The sequence below is a fragment of the Lissotriton vulgaris genome, unplaced genomic scaffold (genome assembly GCF_964263255.1).
Source record: "Lissotriton vulgaris unplaced genomic scaffold, aLisVul1.2 SCAFFOLD_1875, whole genome shotgun sequence".
NCBI classification, from domain to species: Eukaryota; Metazoa; Chordata; class Amphibia; order Caudata; family Salamandridae; genus Lissotriton; species Lissotriton vulgaris.
Genome location: NW_028255037.1, coordinates 91,746 through 107,631, shown reverse-complemented (window position 1 = coordinate 107,631; position 15,886 = coordinate 91,746). Strand labels below are relative to the sequence as shown.

The window sequence follows — 15,886 nt, the reverse complement described above, 5'->3', positions numbered from 1 at the left end:
TCGTCGCGATCAGGTGAAGAGTGGACGCTTGACTCTTCAGCCACGTGGACCAGGAGGTGTCTTCGACCAGGATGGAGGTACGAGCTGTCCCACGCAGGCTCTCGCTGTCGGCGGTGTTGGTTCCGGATTCAGCGTCAACAGGCCTTGGCAAAGGCAACCTACGCGGTGAGTGGAAAAGGCGTCTGGTACGGACCAGGAGGGTCCGGGGTGCTTCTCCTTTGCAGGGAAGCAGGGGCCAGTCTGGAGCAACCAGACCAGCGATGTAGATTTCGTGGATCGTGGTCTACGAGGCCACAAGCCAGCCGGCAAGTGACCAGACAACGCGTCGAGCAGCAATCGAGCAAAAGGGCCCCAAGCAGATCTCGTGGATACTGGAGGGCTGATCTTCTGTGCAGGAGCTGCTCGGGGCTGGGGCTTCTCAATCCCCAAAGTACTTTCTCGAGGATGCCTCTGAAGTCGTGCTGGAAGCGAAGTGCAGTTTCTTCAAGGTGGCCGGTCCCACGTGTCTCGTCGCACCCACGGATCTCAGCTGTGCTGCAGATGTATGTAGAGGTCGGAGAGGTCTGGAAGTCCGGATCTCGTCGGGCTCTGAAGTCTGGTTCCAGGCAGGAAGGACAACAAAGTGAACCGCTAGGACGCTTGATGGTGCCTGCTTGTGCAGGGTGGTCACTCCTTGGCCACAAGGGAGATTTCTTCAGTCTTCTGTGGAGCAGAACGTCGAAGTCCAGAATTTCTTCTTGTAGTTTCAAATTAGGATTAATCTAATTTGGAATGGGACCAGCACCTACTTTTATTCTCCTAAAGGGGGCTGTACTATGACTAGGTCCCTCCTATGGGTGGGACCAGGAAGGGGGGTGGTTACACCCCCTATCCTTTGTCCGGTTGCGTGCCAGAGCTGGGGCTGGAGTGCCCCAGCAACTGGTTTGAACCGGGGTATGCACAGGGACACCCTGTGTTCCCCAGGCATGTCTTATTCCTTTCAGCCTATCCTACCTCAATACACAAAATCCTGTCTGGGGTGGTGCTAGCACCTCCCAAGGCAGGAAACCCTTTGTCCAGGCCTCCCTCGCTGGAAGGACTCCCAGCAGCAGGAGGTCAGACTTGTGTCTGTGGTGGCAGCATCCATTTTGTGATGCTGAGACTCGAGTCAACTTTAACCGGGGTTCACAGTTACATACATGTCGTGTCCCTCTAAAAGGGTGGAATGCTACCCCCGTCGCCAGAACTAGCGAGGGGGTAGTATTCCAATTCGTATGACACCTTACTCGACATGTTTTGATAATGCTATGCCAAAGTTAGCAATAACCGCAAGGATTATAATGCACTTAAGAGTATATGGTATAGCGTTATCATGAAAACAGCTAAAGGACTTGGTTCCAAAAGCTGCAGACAGGCTCAGCTCATGCTAGAGCACCATCTCACATAATTCCAAGCACTCTGCCTCCAGGATTGTTAAGGCCTGCCATAGGAGTGACTTATAGGAGTATATGTGTCCATTTTAGGGTTAGATATAGGTATACTATATCTAAAGCAAAGGGTGATTACCCCACCTTGCCCCAGCTGTGTTACCAGCCAGTTGTGTCTGTTTAGATGGCCAGCCAGGGGTGGCACAATACATGCTGCAGCCCCTGGTAGGCCTTTGGTGCACTTATGCCCTGGGTACCTATGGTACACTGTACAAGGACTTACATGAGTGACCCAATACCAATTGGTAAATGCACCTAAGGTACATGGATGTAAATTTAGAGAGAGAACAGCTAGGCTGTGGGTCTGATTAGCAGGCCCACAGCCATGGAAAGTCGTAAACCAGTGAAGCAAAAAGCAAAAATCTGGGGTGACCATTGGATTGCAGACCCTACTCTCCTACACTCCTTTCGGGGCCAAGGAAGGGGCGCCCCCACACGTCCTGCCAGCCACGGCCCGCAGACTAACATCCAGTACGGTGACGGACGTGGTAACCGCCATGGCGGCGGTCGGGGACAACGTTCGAGGTCAGTTCACACCTACCCCTGCAGCATCCGCCTCGAAACCCTCCTAGTCCGAGCTTTCAGGCCCATGTGACGCCAGTGGGGGGCAGGGTTCGCCATCACCTCCTCCACTGGCGCACCGTCATATCGGACAGGTGGGTGCTGAAAATCGTCCGAAGGGACTACTCCCTCCCCTTTGACGCGACCCCTCCAGCCATGCCACCGCGTGTCCGGGGATCACATGAGTCTTCTGCGAGAGGAAGTTACCGCCCTCTTGGCCAAGGAGGCCATTGAGCGCGTTCCTGGTCCAGAAGTAGGGTGTGGTTGTTACTCCCACTACTATCTGGTTCCCAAGAAGGGCAAATGGAGCCAACGCCCTATCTTGGAACTTGCAGAACGTCAACAGCTTCCACAGGAAGGAGAAGTTCAAGATGCTGACTTTGGTTCAGGTCTTAGCTGCCCTGGACCCGGGAGACTGGATGGTAGCGTTGGACTTGCAGGACGCTTATTTTCACATCCCCGTCCTGCCGGCCCACCGGCGTTACCTGCGGTTCACGGTAGGCCACAAGCACTTTCAGTTTACCGGGCTCCCCTTCGGCCTTACCAGCGCCCCACGGGTGTTCACGAAGGTGATAGCGGTGGTTGCAGCTCATATGCGCAAGTTAGGGGTTTCAGTCGTCCCCTACCTCGACGACTGGTTGTTGAAGGCGGGCTCGCCCCAGACAGTCGTCAGCCACCTCCAGACTACGGCCGACCTCCTGCACCTGCTGGGGTTCTCCATCAATGTGCTGAAGTTACACCTGTTTCCCTCTCAGAAGATCCTCTTCATCGGAGCGGTTCTAGACCCGGCGCAGTTTCGGGTTTATCCTCCCGAACAGCAGGTTCGGGATATTCAGGCTCTGATTTCGATCTTTGAGCCGTTATCCCGAGTCTTGGTCAGGTTGACGCTGCAGCTTCTGGAGCTGATGGCCTCCTCCATCCTTCTGGTGTTTCACGCCGGGTGGCGGATGCGGGCTCTGCAGTGGGACCTGAAGTTGCATTGGGCACAGCATCAGGGCAACTTGTCCGACCATGTCTTGATCTCGGAGGCCACTGCAAGACAGTTGCAGTGGTGGCTCACGGACCGCGATTGGGTCAGCGGCAGATCCCTCTCCCTACCCCAACCGGAGCACGTAGTTGTGACGGACACGTCCCTGAAGGGCTGGGGGGGCCACATGGGAGAGGTGGAGATCAGAGGCCTCTGGTCTCCGGCGGAGTCCTGGCCCCACATCAACCTTCTGGAGCTTCAGGCGATCCGGCTTGCACTGAAGGTATTTCTCCCCTCTGTCCGGGGGTGTGTAGTGCAGGTGTTCACGGACAACACCACCGCCATGTGGTACTGCAACAAACAGGGCAGGGTGGGGTCGTGGACCCTATGCCAGGAGGCTGTGCGCCTCTGGCAGTGGCTGGAACATCAGGGCGTGACCCTGGTGGTTCAACACCTGGCAGGTTCCCTGAACACCAGGGCGGACGAACTCAGCCATCGGTGCATGATGGATCACGAATGGCGTCTGAATTCGGACATGGCGCAAGGCCTCTTTCAGCAGTGGGGAGAGCCTTGGTTAGATCTATTCGCCACAGAAGAGAACACGCAATGTCATAATTTCCGCGCGTTGGAATTTCCAAGGTGCACTCGCTCGGAGACGCTTTTCGTCGTGAGTGGAGCTGCGATCTGTTGTGCGCCTTTCCGCCTATACCACTTCTGTCCAGAGTGCTGAAGAAGATCAGTCGCGACCGGGCCCAAGTTATCCTTGTGGCTCCGGACTGGGCACGAAGATACTGGTATCCCGAGCTACTCATCATGTCTGTCGATCCCCCGATTCATCTGCCTCTTCAGGAGGACCTTCTGTCGCAGCAGCCGGGGACGGTCCTCCACCCGAACCTGTCCAGTCTCCACTTACATGCGTGGAGATTGAGCGGCGACAGTTGAGGCCATTTGACTTGCCTCCTGAAGTCTGTAATGTGATTCTGGCAGCCAGGCGTCCCTCCATAAAATCTGTATACGCCTGCAGGTGGAACACATTTGTGGCATGGTGCAAAGCAACGGCTGTGGATCCCCTTTCTGCCCCTCTTTCAGAGGTGCTCCTCTTCTCTCTCTTGCCCAGCAGGGCTCTGCTCTGGCACTATCAAGGGCTACCTCTCTGCTATTTCCGCCTTCTTAAGGCTCCCTGATCAGCCCTCTTTGTTCAAGTCCCCAGTTATAAATAGGTTTTTGAAGGGCATCACTCATATGTTTCCTCCTGTTCCTTTCGTGATGCCTCAGTGGGACTTGAACCTTGTTCTGACCTATCTGATGTGCGCTCCTTTTGAGCCACTTCATAACTGTTCTCTTTGTCTCCTTACTCTGAAGACTGCATTCCTGGTTGCCATCACCTCTGCCAGGAGGGTGTGTGAGCTCCAGGCTCTTTCCTCTAAACCTCCCTTCCTTTCTGTCCATCCGCACAAAGTTGTGTTGCGGACGCGACCCTCTTTCCTGCCCAAAGTAGTCACAGCCTTCCACATCGGACAGTCCATCACCTTGCCCACCTTCTTTCCGCCTTCACATCCCTCGAAAGAGGAAGAGAGGCTCCACCATCTGGACCCAAAACTTGCGCTCTCATTCTATTTGGATCGCACATGGCAGTTCCGGGTGGATGACCAACTCTTTGTTGGTTACGTGGGCGCTAAGAAAGGTCGGTCGGTGCACAAGCGGACCATCTCTCGGTGGGTTGTGTTGTGCATCAAGGTATGCTACTCCTTGGCTAAAAAAGAGCCTCCTGTTGGGCTGAGGACCCATTCCACTCGGGCCACGGCGGCTTCTACTGCCCTGAGTCGGGGAGTCCCCTTGCAGGACATCTGTCAGGCAGCTACGTGGGACCGCTGCACACGTTTGCAAGACACTACTGCCTGGACAGCCAAGTCCGGAGAGATGGCTTCTTTGGCCGTTCCATTCTCCAGGACTTTCTGGTGCGATCATTGGTTCGCAGACCCACCACCGGGGTTGGTATTGCTGGGGTATCTATTCTAAGGTAAGGAATCTAATACTAACCTGTTTCTTTCAGATGCACAAGTTATTTATCTTCGGTAACGATATATCTGTAAGAAACAGGAGTTAGTATTCGATTCCTTACCGCCCCAACCATCCTCCCCGTTCTGCGAATCGATATCTAGGGTTAAGGTCATCTCCTTTCAAGGGCCCTAGTTTCATGTCACCAGTGTTGGTTTTTAACATGGCTCTGCGTTTCTGGCGCGGAAAAGCTATGTATAAGAACTGACGTCAGCGCGCGAGGGCGGCGTCTAAGTACTCCGGCGACATCATCCCGGCGCCAAGGACGCCGACGACGGACGCGGAGCCACAGACGACGCCTACCGACGTGCAAGGGTACTGCTACGCAAAAGTTTCCGGATCCAGTATGACACGTGGGGATATTCTAAGGTAAGGAATCTAATACTAACTACTGCTTCTTACAGATATATTGTTACCGAAGGTAAGTAAATTGTGCTTCCTGCACATCATTTGGGAGTGTGAACAAATCACCACATCCTGGTGCAACATACATGATACTATGCACAAAGTCCTTGGGATCCCCCTTTCACTGGAGGCTAGGAGGTGCTTACTTAACATCTGGGAGCCTACTGATTTGAACACCTCACAGATGTGATGGGCTACTTTGGGATTTATGATTGCCAAACGAAATATAGCCTAACTGTGGGGAGCTGAGCAACCTCCCACCCTGGAGGTGTGGGAATACAATTAGAACTGGTGCATGTTTAGGGAGAAAACTACATACCTTGCGAGGGGATGCCCTTGAAAGTGGTCATTGGTTTGGGGGCCCTGGAATAGCTACCCCGAAATGCTGCTCCGGATGATCCCCCTTCTCCGTGAAGTACCCTTATATGTATGACCATTGTTTAATCTGCTGACCCTAATATGTGCTCGACTGCTTTATTTGACCCTCTGTACTGTGATTTTGCTGATGCTTTTGTAATAAAAAGAGTTATAAATAAAAAAAAAAGTGCTGGATGGAACACGGCGGCAACCAGGGAGCAAATTGGTGTGTTTTTTTGCGGGTGCAGTATTCTCTCCACTTGCCAACTACAAATACAGGTCCAACAGGCACTGCACTTGATGCTTTTTTCCAGTGGCTCAGGATTACCACTAGCACTAGGGCCCCACGCCATCACGACTTCTGTTTCAAGTAAATAACGATGTATGTGTGCTGTAGGAGCATTGCAAACACCAGTTACTTAAGTACTACTTACCAATTTCAAGTCCAAAATGTGAATATCTGCAAATTGTAGTGGGTTGGTCCGAAAATGTGATGTCACCTAACAAGCCAGCACCTTAAGGGGGTTAGTCACAGCAGCCAGTTGCTGAACAGAGCTAATCCAACGCATCTCTCTCATCATAGCAAACCTGGGGTCTTAACAGAGATGTAAAGGGGTTTGTTGCCAATAAAGCCTTTTGATGCTTAATGAAATATCTCATTTTTCTAGCTGGAGATTGTGTTTTTTGAGAATGTTTAACACAGTATTTTCCCAAGACATTTAGAGAATAAGCATGTAAGAAATTGTATTGTAAAATTAATAATCTGAAAGAAACACGTTAGTGTTAGATTCCTTACCTTAGAATATCCCCAGGCGTCAGTCTGGATCCGGAAACTTTTGCGTAGCAGTACCCCTGCGCGTCGGTAGGCGTCGTCTGCAGGCGTCCCCTGCGGCTCCGCGTCCGTCGTTGGCGTCGTGCGCCGTGATGACGTCGCTGGAGTATATAGACGCCGCCTCCGCGCGCTGACGTCAGTTCTTCTTTTTTCCGCGCCAGTGGACGCAGATCTGAAGAGCAGTACTCCGGTCTTTGACCAAGTTTTTTCGAATTATTGTCACTTTGTGCCTGTTAGGATGCCTGGGTTCAAGCACTGTGATGACTGTGAGCGCACGATGTCGGTCACAGACCATCACCGCCTCTGTCTCCGGTGTCTGGGCCCCGACCACGACGTGGACTCCTGCGTCGACTGCCGGGCCCTCACCAGCAAAGCTAGACGGGAGCGGTCCCGCAAGCTACTGGAGCTCCGGGTGTCGGCCCCACGTCGGGACCGGGAGCGGTCCCGGTCCGGCCGGAGGTCGAGAGAGCGTTCGAGGGAGCGGTCGCGGGGCCGCGCCGAGCGTTCCGGAAGTCGACACCACTCGTCATCCTCGTCAGGTAAGAAACACAAGAAGTCGGGGCGTCGTCATCGTACCCCCGACTCCCCCCGACGCTCGCGCGATGCGGCCGGGGGTTCAGGTGACCCCAAAACCGCGGCTCCGCGAGAGTCGCCGGCGCGGCCTGCCCCATACCCTCAGGTCCCTGGGCACGGTGCGACGCCTGAGGAGATAGAGGCTTTCCTCATGGCCATGAGGGCCCTGTCTCCTCCGGCGGGTTCCACGGCGCCTACGGGCCCAGTGAACCCGTCCGGGGGCCCTAGCGGTTCTGCTGACCCTACCTCGACGCCGTCGGATGCTCCGATTCCGGCGCCGCCGGCGGCGCCGATCCCGGCGCCGCTAGGGCCTTCGGGGTCGACGCCGGATGGACGCCCATCCAACCCGGCGCCGATTCCATCAGGGTTGCCCGCGGCTCCGCCTCCGCGCGACGCCGGTTCCTCGGTGCCGGCTTCGGGCGGCACTGGGGCTCCGACGCCGGCTCCGGGCGGCGCCGTCCCCTTACCTTCACCGACGCCGGACGCGGGGCCGGACGGGCGTCGCTCGACGCCGGTCCCGGCGCCGATGGGGCCCATGAACCCCGAGGAGCCGGTCTACATCGTTGACTCCGAATACGGAGAGGATGAAGAGTTCGGTGAAGGTTGGGAGGGGTCCGAGGACCCTCTGTCACGCGAGTGCCAGTATGACCCGGACTGGACAGGTGACTTGGGGGATGCCAGTGATCTGGACGACTCTCCTAACCCTGGTTTGATCTCTCCTCCTTCCGTGGCATCGGTGGAGGGAGCTGCATATTCTGTGGTGCTGATGAGGGCTGCCAAGGCCTTACACCTTGAGCTCCCCGTCGCGGCCGTGAGGCCTAACATCCTCACCGAGGTCTTCAAACCGCAGTCATGCCCACAGGAGCCACTGCTGCCGTTTAATGAAGCCTTGTCGGACGTTCTGTTGGGCACGTGGTCCAGGCCCGCTTCAGGTGCGCCTGTCGATCGGAACGTGGCCAGGCGCCACCGTCCTTGTCCGGACGACCCCAAGTTCCTGTCTACCCACCCCACTCCTGAGAGTCTGGTGATCCAGGCCTCGACCTCCCAGTCCGCATTCCCGTCGGCCCCACCCGACCGGGAATCCAAGAGGTATGACCAATTTGGCAAGAAGGTCTTCTCGTCCATTAGTTTGGGCCTGCGGTCTTGCAACACCGCCTGCCTCTTGGGCCGCTACACCCACTCTGTGTGGGATACGGTCGCGGAACTGCTGCCAGAATGCCCCATGGAGGTGCGGGCAAAACTCGGTCAGGCTGTGGCTGAGGGCCGAGATGCAGCGAAATATTCAATACGGTGTGGTCTTGATACGACCGACTCGCTAGGCAGAGCTATGTCAACGACGGTGGCGATTCGTCGCCACGCCTGGCTGAGATCCGCCAATTTTTCGACCGATGTCCAGAGTTCATTGATGGACATGCCGTTTGATGGCTGTCACCTGTTCGGTGACAAGGCGGACCACGCGCTGGAACGCTTCAAGGACTCCAGGGTCACGGCCAAGTCCTTGGGTCTCTCGACCCAGCGTCAGCAACCGGGTTCGTTTCGCCCCTTTCGTGGCCAAGGAAGGGGCGCCCCCACACGTGCTGCCAGCCACGCGCCGCAACAATCCTTTCAACGCGGTGGCGGCCGTGGAAACCGCCGTGGTGGCGGTCGGGGACAACGGCGGGGTCAGACCACACCCTCCCCCGCAGCATCTACCCCAAAATCCTCCTAGTCCGTGCTTTCGGCCCCATGTGACGCCAGTGGGTGGCAGGGTTCGCCATCACCACGCTCACTGGCGCACAATCACTTCGGACAAGTGGGTGCTGCAAATTGTCCGAAGGGGCTACTCCCTCCCCTTCGAGACCTCTCCTCCAGCCATGCCACCGCAGAACCACCGTGTGTCGGGGGACCACTTGACACTTCTGCAGGAGGAAGTTACGGCCCTCTTGGCCAAGGGGGCCATCGAGCGCGTTCCTGGGCCAGAAGTAGGGCGTGGTTGTTATTCCCACTACTTTCTGGTGCCCAAGAAGGACAAGGGGGGCCTACGTCCTATCTTGGATCTAAGGAACGTCAACGGCTTCCTCCGGAAGGAGAAGTTCAAGATGTTGACGTTAGCTCAGGTCTTGGCTGCTCTAGACCCGCAAGACTGGATGGTAGCGTTGGACTTGCAGGACGCCTATTTTCACATCCCCGTCCTGCCGGCCCACCGGCGTTACCTGCGGTTCACGGTAGGCCTGGAGCACTTTCAGTTTATCGTGCTCCCCTTCGGCCTTACCAGCGCCCCACGGGTGTTCACAAAGGTGATGGCGGTGGTCGCAGCCCATCTGCGCAGGTTAGGGGTTTCAGTCTTCCCCTACCTAGACGACTGGTTGTTGAAGGCGGGCTCGCCCCAGACAGTCGTCCACCACCTTCAGATGACGGCAGACCTCTTGCACGACCTGGGGTTCTCCATCAATGTGCCGAAATCACACCTGTGTCCCTCTCAAAAGCTCCTTTTCATCGGAGCGGTTCTGGACTCGGCGCAGTTTCGGGTTTATCCTCCGGAACGGCGGGTTCGGGATATTCAGGCTTTGATTCCCATCTTTCAGCCGCTATCCCGAGTTTCGGTCAGGTTGACGCTGCGGCTGCTGGGACTGATGGCTTCCTGCATCCTTCTGGTGCATCACGCCCGGTGGCGGATGCGGGCTCTGCAGTGGGACCTGAAGTTTCAGTGGGCCCAGCATCAGGGCAACTTGTCCGACCACGTCTTGATCTCGGAGGGCACTGCGAGACAACTGCAGTGGTGGCTTACGGACCGCGATTGGGTCAGGGGCAAGTCCCTCTCCCTTCCCCAACCGGAGCACGTTGTCGTGACGGACGCGTCCCTCCAGGGCTGGGGTGGCCACTTGGGAGAGGCGGAGATCAGAGGCATCTGGTCTCCGGCGGAGTCCCGGCTCCATATCAACCTGTTGGAGCTGCGGGCGATTCGTCTGGCACTGAAGGCATTCCTCCCCTTTGTCAACGGGAGTGTAGTGCAGGTGTTCACCGACAACACCACCGCCATGTGGTACTGCAACAAACAGGGCGGAGTGGGGTCGTGGACCCTTTGCCAGGAGGCTCTGCGCCTCTGGCAATGGCTGGAACGTCAGGGCGTGACTCTGACGGTTCAACACCTGGCAGGTTCTCTGAACGCCAGGGCGGACGAACTCAGCCGTCGGTGCTCGATGGATCACGAATGGCGTCTGAACTCGGACGTGGCGCAAGGCATCTTTCTGCAATGGGGAGAGCCTTGGTTAGATCTATTCGCCACAGAAGAGAACGCGCAATGTCATCAGTTCTGCGCGTTGGAGTTTCCAAGACGGCACTCGCACGGCGACGCCTTTCGGCGCGAGTGGAGTTGCGGTCTGTTATACGCCTTTCCGCCTATACCACTTCTGCCCAGAGTGCTGAAGAAGATCAGGCGCGACCGGGCCCAAGTTATCCTTGTGGCTCCGGACTGGGCTCGAAGGTACTGGTATCCCGAGCTACTCAGCATGTCAGTCGGTCCCCCGATCCGCCTGCCCCTTCAGGAGGACCTTCTGTCCCAGCAGCAGGGGACGGTCCTCCACCCGAACCTGTCCAGTCTCCACCTCCATGCTTGGAGATTGAGCGGCGGCAGTTGAGGCCATTTGACTTGCCTCCTGAAGTCTGTGATGTTATTCTGGCAGCCAGGCGTCCCTCCACTAAGTCGGTATACGCCTGTCGGTGGAACAGATTTGTGGCATGGTGCACAGCAAAGGCTGTGGATCCTCTCTCTGCCCCTCTTTCGGAGGTTCTTCTGTTTCTTCTTTCTCTTGCCCAGCAGGGCTCTGCTCTGGGCACTATCAAGGGCTACCTTTCTGCCCTTTCGGCCTTTTTGAGGCTTCCTGATCAGCCTTCTTTGTTCAAATCCCCGATTGTAACTCGGTTCTTAAAAGGCATCACTCACATGTTTCCACCTATTCCGTTTGTGATGCCTCAGTGGGATTTGAACTTGGTTCTGACTTTCCTGATGTGTGCTCCCTTTGAGCCCCTTCATTCTTGTCCTCTCCGTCTCCTGACTTTAAAGACGGCTTTCCTGGTTGCCATCACCTCTGCCAGGAGGGTGAGTGAGCTCCAGGCTCTTTCTGTCCAACCTCCTTTCCTGTCCATTCATCCTGACAAGGTGGTTCTGAGGACTAGACCTTCTTTCCTGCCCAAGGTTGTTTCGGCCTTTCACATCGGGCAGTCCATCACCCTCCCTTCCTTCTTCCCGCCTCCGCATCCTTCAAAGGATGAAGAGCGGCTCCATCGTCTGGACCCAAAACGTGCGCTTTCATTCTATATGGATCGCACACGCCAGTTCCGGGTGGATGACCAACTGTTTGTTGGCTACGTGGGTGCGAAGAAGGGACGGGCGGTTTGTAAACGAACCATCTCTCGATGGGTCGTCCTCTGCATCAAAGCGTGCTACTCTTTGGCTCGGAAGGAGCCTCCTGTTGGGCTGAGGGCCCATTCCACTCGGGCCACGGCGGCTACTACTGCCCTGGGCCGGGGAGTCCCCTTGCAGGACATTTGCCAAGCGGCTACGTGGGCCTCGCTGCACACCTTTGCGAGGCACTACTGCCTGGACAGTCAAGTCCGGAGGGATGGCTTCTTTGGCCGTTCTGTCCTCCAGGACTTTCTGGTGTAGTTTTGTATTGGTTCGCAGACCCACCACCGGGGTTGGTATTGCTGGGGTATGTATTCTAAGGTAAGGAATCTAACACTAACGTGTTTCTTTCAGATGAACAAGTTACTTACCTTCGGTAACGATATATCTGTAAGAAACATTAGTTAGTGTTAGATTCCTTACCGAACCCACCCATCCTCCCCGTTCTGCGAACTGATACCTAGGGTTAAGGTCATCCCTTTCAGGGCCCTAGTTTTACATGGCACCAGTGTTGGTTCTCTCATGGCTCTGCGTCTCCTGGCGCGGAAAAGCTGTGTGCAAAGAACTGACGTCAGCGCGCGGAGGCGGCGTCTATATACTCCAGCGACGTCATCACGGCGCACGACGCCAACGACGGACGCGGAGCCGCAGGGGGCGCCTGCAGACGACGCCTACCGACGCGCAGGGGTACTGCTACGCAAAAGTTTCCGGATCCAGACTGACGCCTGGGGATATTCTAAGGTAAGGAATCTAACACTAACTAATGTTTCTTACAGATATATCGTTACCGAAGGTAAGTAACTTGTTCAACAACGCGAAAGGTGGATATTGTACGTTTATGTTGGTAAATACGCAGAGGAATCCTAGCCTGGTAGAGATTATTTAATGTGTGTGTCTGTCACCTAAGTGTCTGTGATAACGAGTATTTTTGTTTTGTTTTTGCCTGTAGTCATTAACTCGCCCTCTTGTGTGTTGCATAAACTTGCAGGCTGAACCCAAAGCTAAACAACCTGCTGATTTGTTGCATCGGACCACATCGTCCACTATGAAAGTGTTAACTAATACAACTATGACCACTAAAGCTGTGTTGCATGCTGTGAGTGATGGACAGTGGTGGAAGAAGTCCCTAACTTACCTGCGACCCTTACAAGTAAGGAGCATCAGGAATGTGTGCCCACACATGGTGAAGCGCAGCCCTAACACCCTGTTTATGTTTGTAATTCAGTTATCTTTGTGCACTTGTTTAACACAAGCTTTTTTTTTCCCAAACATTATCTCTATGAAATAATACACTTGTAAAAATGTTAGTCAGTGGTTTACTGGTTCCTGTAAAATTGATGGAAAAATAGAAGCCTTCAAGCAAAACTCGCAATTGGACATATATTATGTATATAATGCAGCTAAATCGTTATTTGCCCTTCATAATTGTGTTCAAGTGAGATTGATATTCCACTAGGTCAAACATCTCTGCTTGTTTTCTTTGCCCTCTTCCACCCGCCTGTACTTTAGAGATTATTCCACAAGGCGCTGTAATCTTCACTGAGCACAGCTTGATCTTCAGAAGAGCTTAAACAGAATAACAGACAGATAGGCCTGTATTTTATCAATTGATTCACTGCACAAAATTAGAGCAAAGCAATTTGCCACAATCGTAACTGATTGCCAAGTAAGAAGTATGGAACACAACGTTTATCTTGATCTAATCCCATCCTTTCTAATCTAAAATATACAGGAGTCAGAATGCCTTTTGCTATAAAACTGACAAATGCAGAACAAAAAGTGTTTAACCACCGTATTGAGTGCTGAGGTTTGCAGAAGGAGCTTCAAATCTGAATTTCTCTTAAAGTAGGCTATAGGCCAGCTTCCGGCATCTGCCCCTTGCTTGTCTTTTGAACTTTGACATTAATTTAAGTCATGCTAAAAAATACAAAAGTGTATAGGCGTTGGTTGCAATCTTGGGACACGGTTTAGCACATGGTGCTGAAGTACAAGAAAAAAGCAAAGCTAGCCTGATGTCAAAGTACCACACTTCATGACCCATACTCAATCAAGCCAATCTGGGGCTTGAAAAGTGCGGATACTCGCCCGTGAGGGGCTCAAGGCAAGGGTGGGGGGGGAGGCTGCTGGGCCCTCTGGATGTAGGATCATTCAAAGAGCCAGTTTTTGAGGTTCTTCTTGAACTGGGTCTTGAACGCGAATTGGCTGATGTGGAGGGGCAGGGTGTTAGGTCTTGCCAGCATGTGGCAATATTGCGCTTCTAAAACCAGGACAGCCACCAATAGGTCAGCTATTCCCCCTGCTTGTGTTGTCCTGTAGGTCACTCTCACACCTTTCCGAAAATGTACAGCTTCTTCACTTCCTCGTCAGAGGACCTCCTTCCTGAAGGTCCCTTTCTCTTGCCCTCATTCACGTACCCCACCTCTTTGCAAGTCAACCTGTCGTTCATCACCTTCATTCACTGGTCATCCTTGTGAGAAGTTGGCCCGATATGCAACGTTCGCTATTCTAGCGACCGCTATGGATCGTTCCAACGACCCTTATGGTGTTTGGTTGTAAGTCAACCTATAGACCAGCTATCCTAGTAGCGTGGATACGAGCAGTCTAAGGCTAAAGACTCGAGAGGGCGCGTTAAGCCAGCTGTTTACCACACATGTACCCCTTGAACACCCAGTGAAAGGACACCACACAAGTGTTATGAAAAATAAACAGGATATTTATTAAGATTCACAACAGCCCTGGACTCTTTATGAGGACAGGGTACTAAGCACAACCAAATCTCTTAGGAAAATACTTCAAGTGCACAATTAAAACAAGTGTCCGAGGACACGGAAAGTTTAAGGTCTCGGGCGGACCCGATAAGGCAAGTCGGAAGCGAGGGACTCGGGACCCTAGAGTAAAGAGGCTATGCAGGCACCGAAATGCCGAGTTACCTAGCCACGAGGGCTGCGGCTGCACAAGTCTTACAGGCGTCGGGGTCTTCGCTGACGAGCCAGGAGCCGGAAGAAAAGGAGTTGCTGGCCGGCGACCAGTGATGAATAGTTCGTAGAGATCCAAGCCTGGATCAGAGATTGTTGATACCTGAAAGCAGAGGGGACCAAGTTCATACTACTAGCCAGTAGTCAGAGGGTACCAGGATGGCACCGGTTGGCCGTCACCTCGACCAGGTGAGTGGGCGACGCTAGGCTCTGCAGTCTCACGGACCAGGAGGCGTTGTCGGCGACCACGACGGAGGTGCGAGTTGTCCCACGAAGGATGATGCTGTCGGCGTCGCTGGGCCCAGGATGGGGCAACAAGCCTTGGCAGATCTCAGGGCCACGTGGTGGGCCTAAGATGGCGTCTTGAGTGGACCAGGAGGGTCCGGGGTGCTTCTCGCAAAGATGGAAGCAAGGGCCAGTCTGGAGCAACCAGACCAGCAGTGTTGATTGTCGGATGTCGTCACAGAAGGGCACAAGCCAGCGGCTAGTGACCGGACAACGTGCTGAGCAGCGAGCAGAAGGGCCCCACGCAGATCGTGGAGATGCTGGGAGACTGCACTTCGGTGCTGGAGCGGCTCAGGGTCGGGGCTGCTCGGACCCCAGAGCACTCACCAGGGAATCGCTTCGATGGTCGTGCTGGTTAAGAGCGTGCAGGTTCTGATGATGGCCGGTCCCTCGAGGTCTCGTCGCACCCACAGATCACAGCTGAGCTGATGACGTGGGTAGAGGTCAGAGGTGCCAGGGAAGCCGGTTCTCGTCGAGCTGGGCCGTCGGATCCTTGAGGAAGGACTTGCAGCAAACCGCAGAGTTCTTAGATGGTGCCCGCTGATGCAGGGTGACTACTCCTTAGTCACAAGGGAGAAATCTTGAGAAGAGTCTTGAGTGTCCTTTCGTAGAAAGTAGTTCTTGATTCAAAGATGATCTAATTTGGAAGGGTCCCCGCTCCGGCCTTTATTCTAAAGAAAGGGGTGGGTACATGACTAGGTCCTGCCCTAAGGGTGGGACCAGGAAGGGAGGTAGTTACACCCCTCTCCCCTGCCGGACTTTCCCCAGGCCAGGGCTGGTGCCCCTGGAACTGGTTCTGACCGGCAGATGCGTAGTGAGCACCGGGGTGCCACTCCGCAGTCACCTTCTCGCAAAAGCCCTACCTACCCAGAATACACAAACCCTGTCTGGGACGGTGCGAACACCGCCCTCGACAGGAAACCCTTTGTCCAAGCTCTCCTCGCTGGAAGGACTCCCAGCAGCAGGAGGTCAGACTCGTGTCTGTGGTGGCAGCATCCATTTTGTGGAGCTGAGGCTTCAGTT

General features: G+C 54.6%; 1 protein-coding gene across 1 annotated transcript in view; it reads left to right on the top strand.

Annotated features, from left to right (window-relative positions):
• Window positions 1-15,886, top strand: part of LOC147659337 (NBAS subunit of NRZ tethering complex-like) — a 485,327-nt gene that overhangs the window by 382,541 nt on the left and 86,900 nt on the right. The window contains exon 13 of the mRNA XM_086951835.1: window positions 12,592-12,753. Coding sequence (XP_086807961.1) covers window positions 12,592-12,753 — 162 coding nt within the window. The remainder of the gene's footprint in view (window positions 1-12,591; window positions 12,754-15,886) is intronic.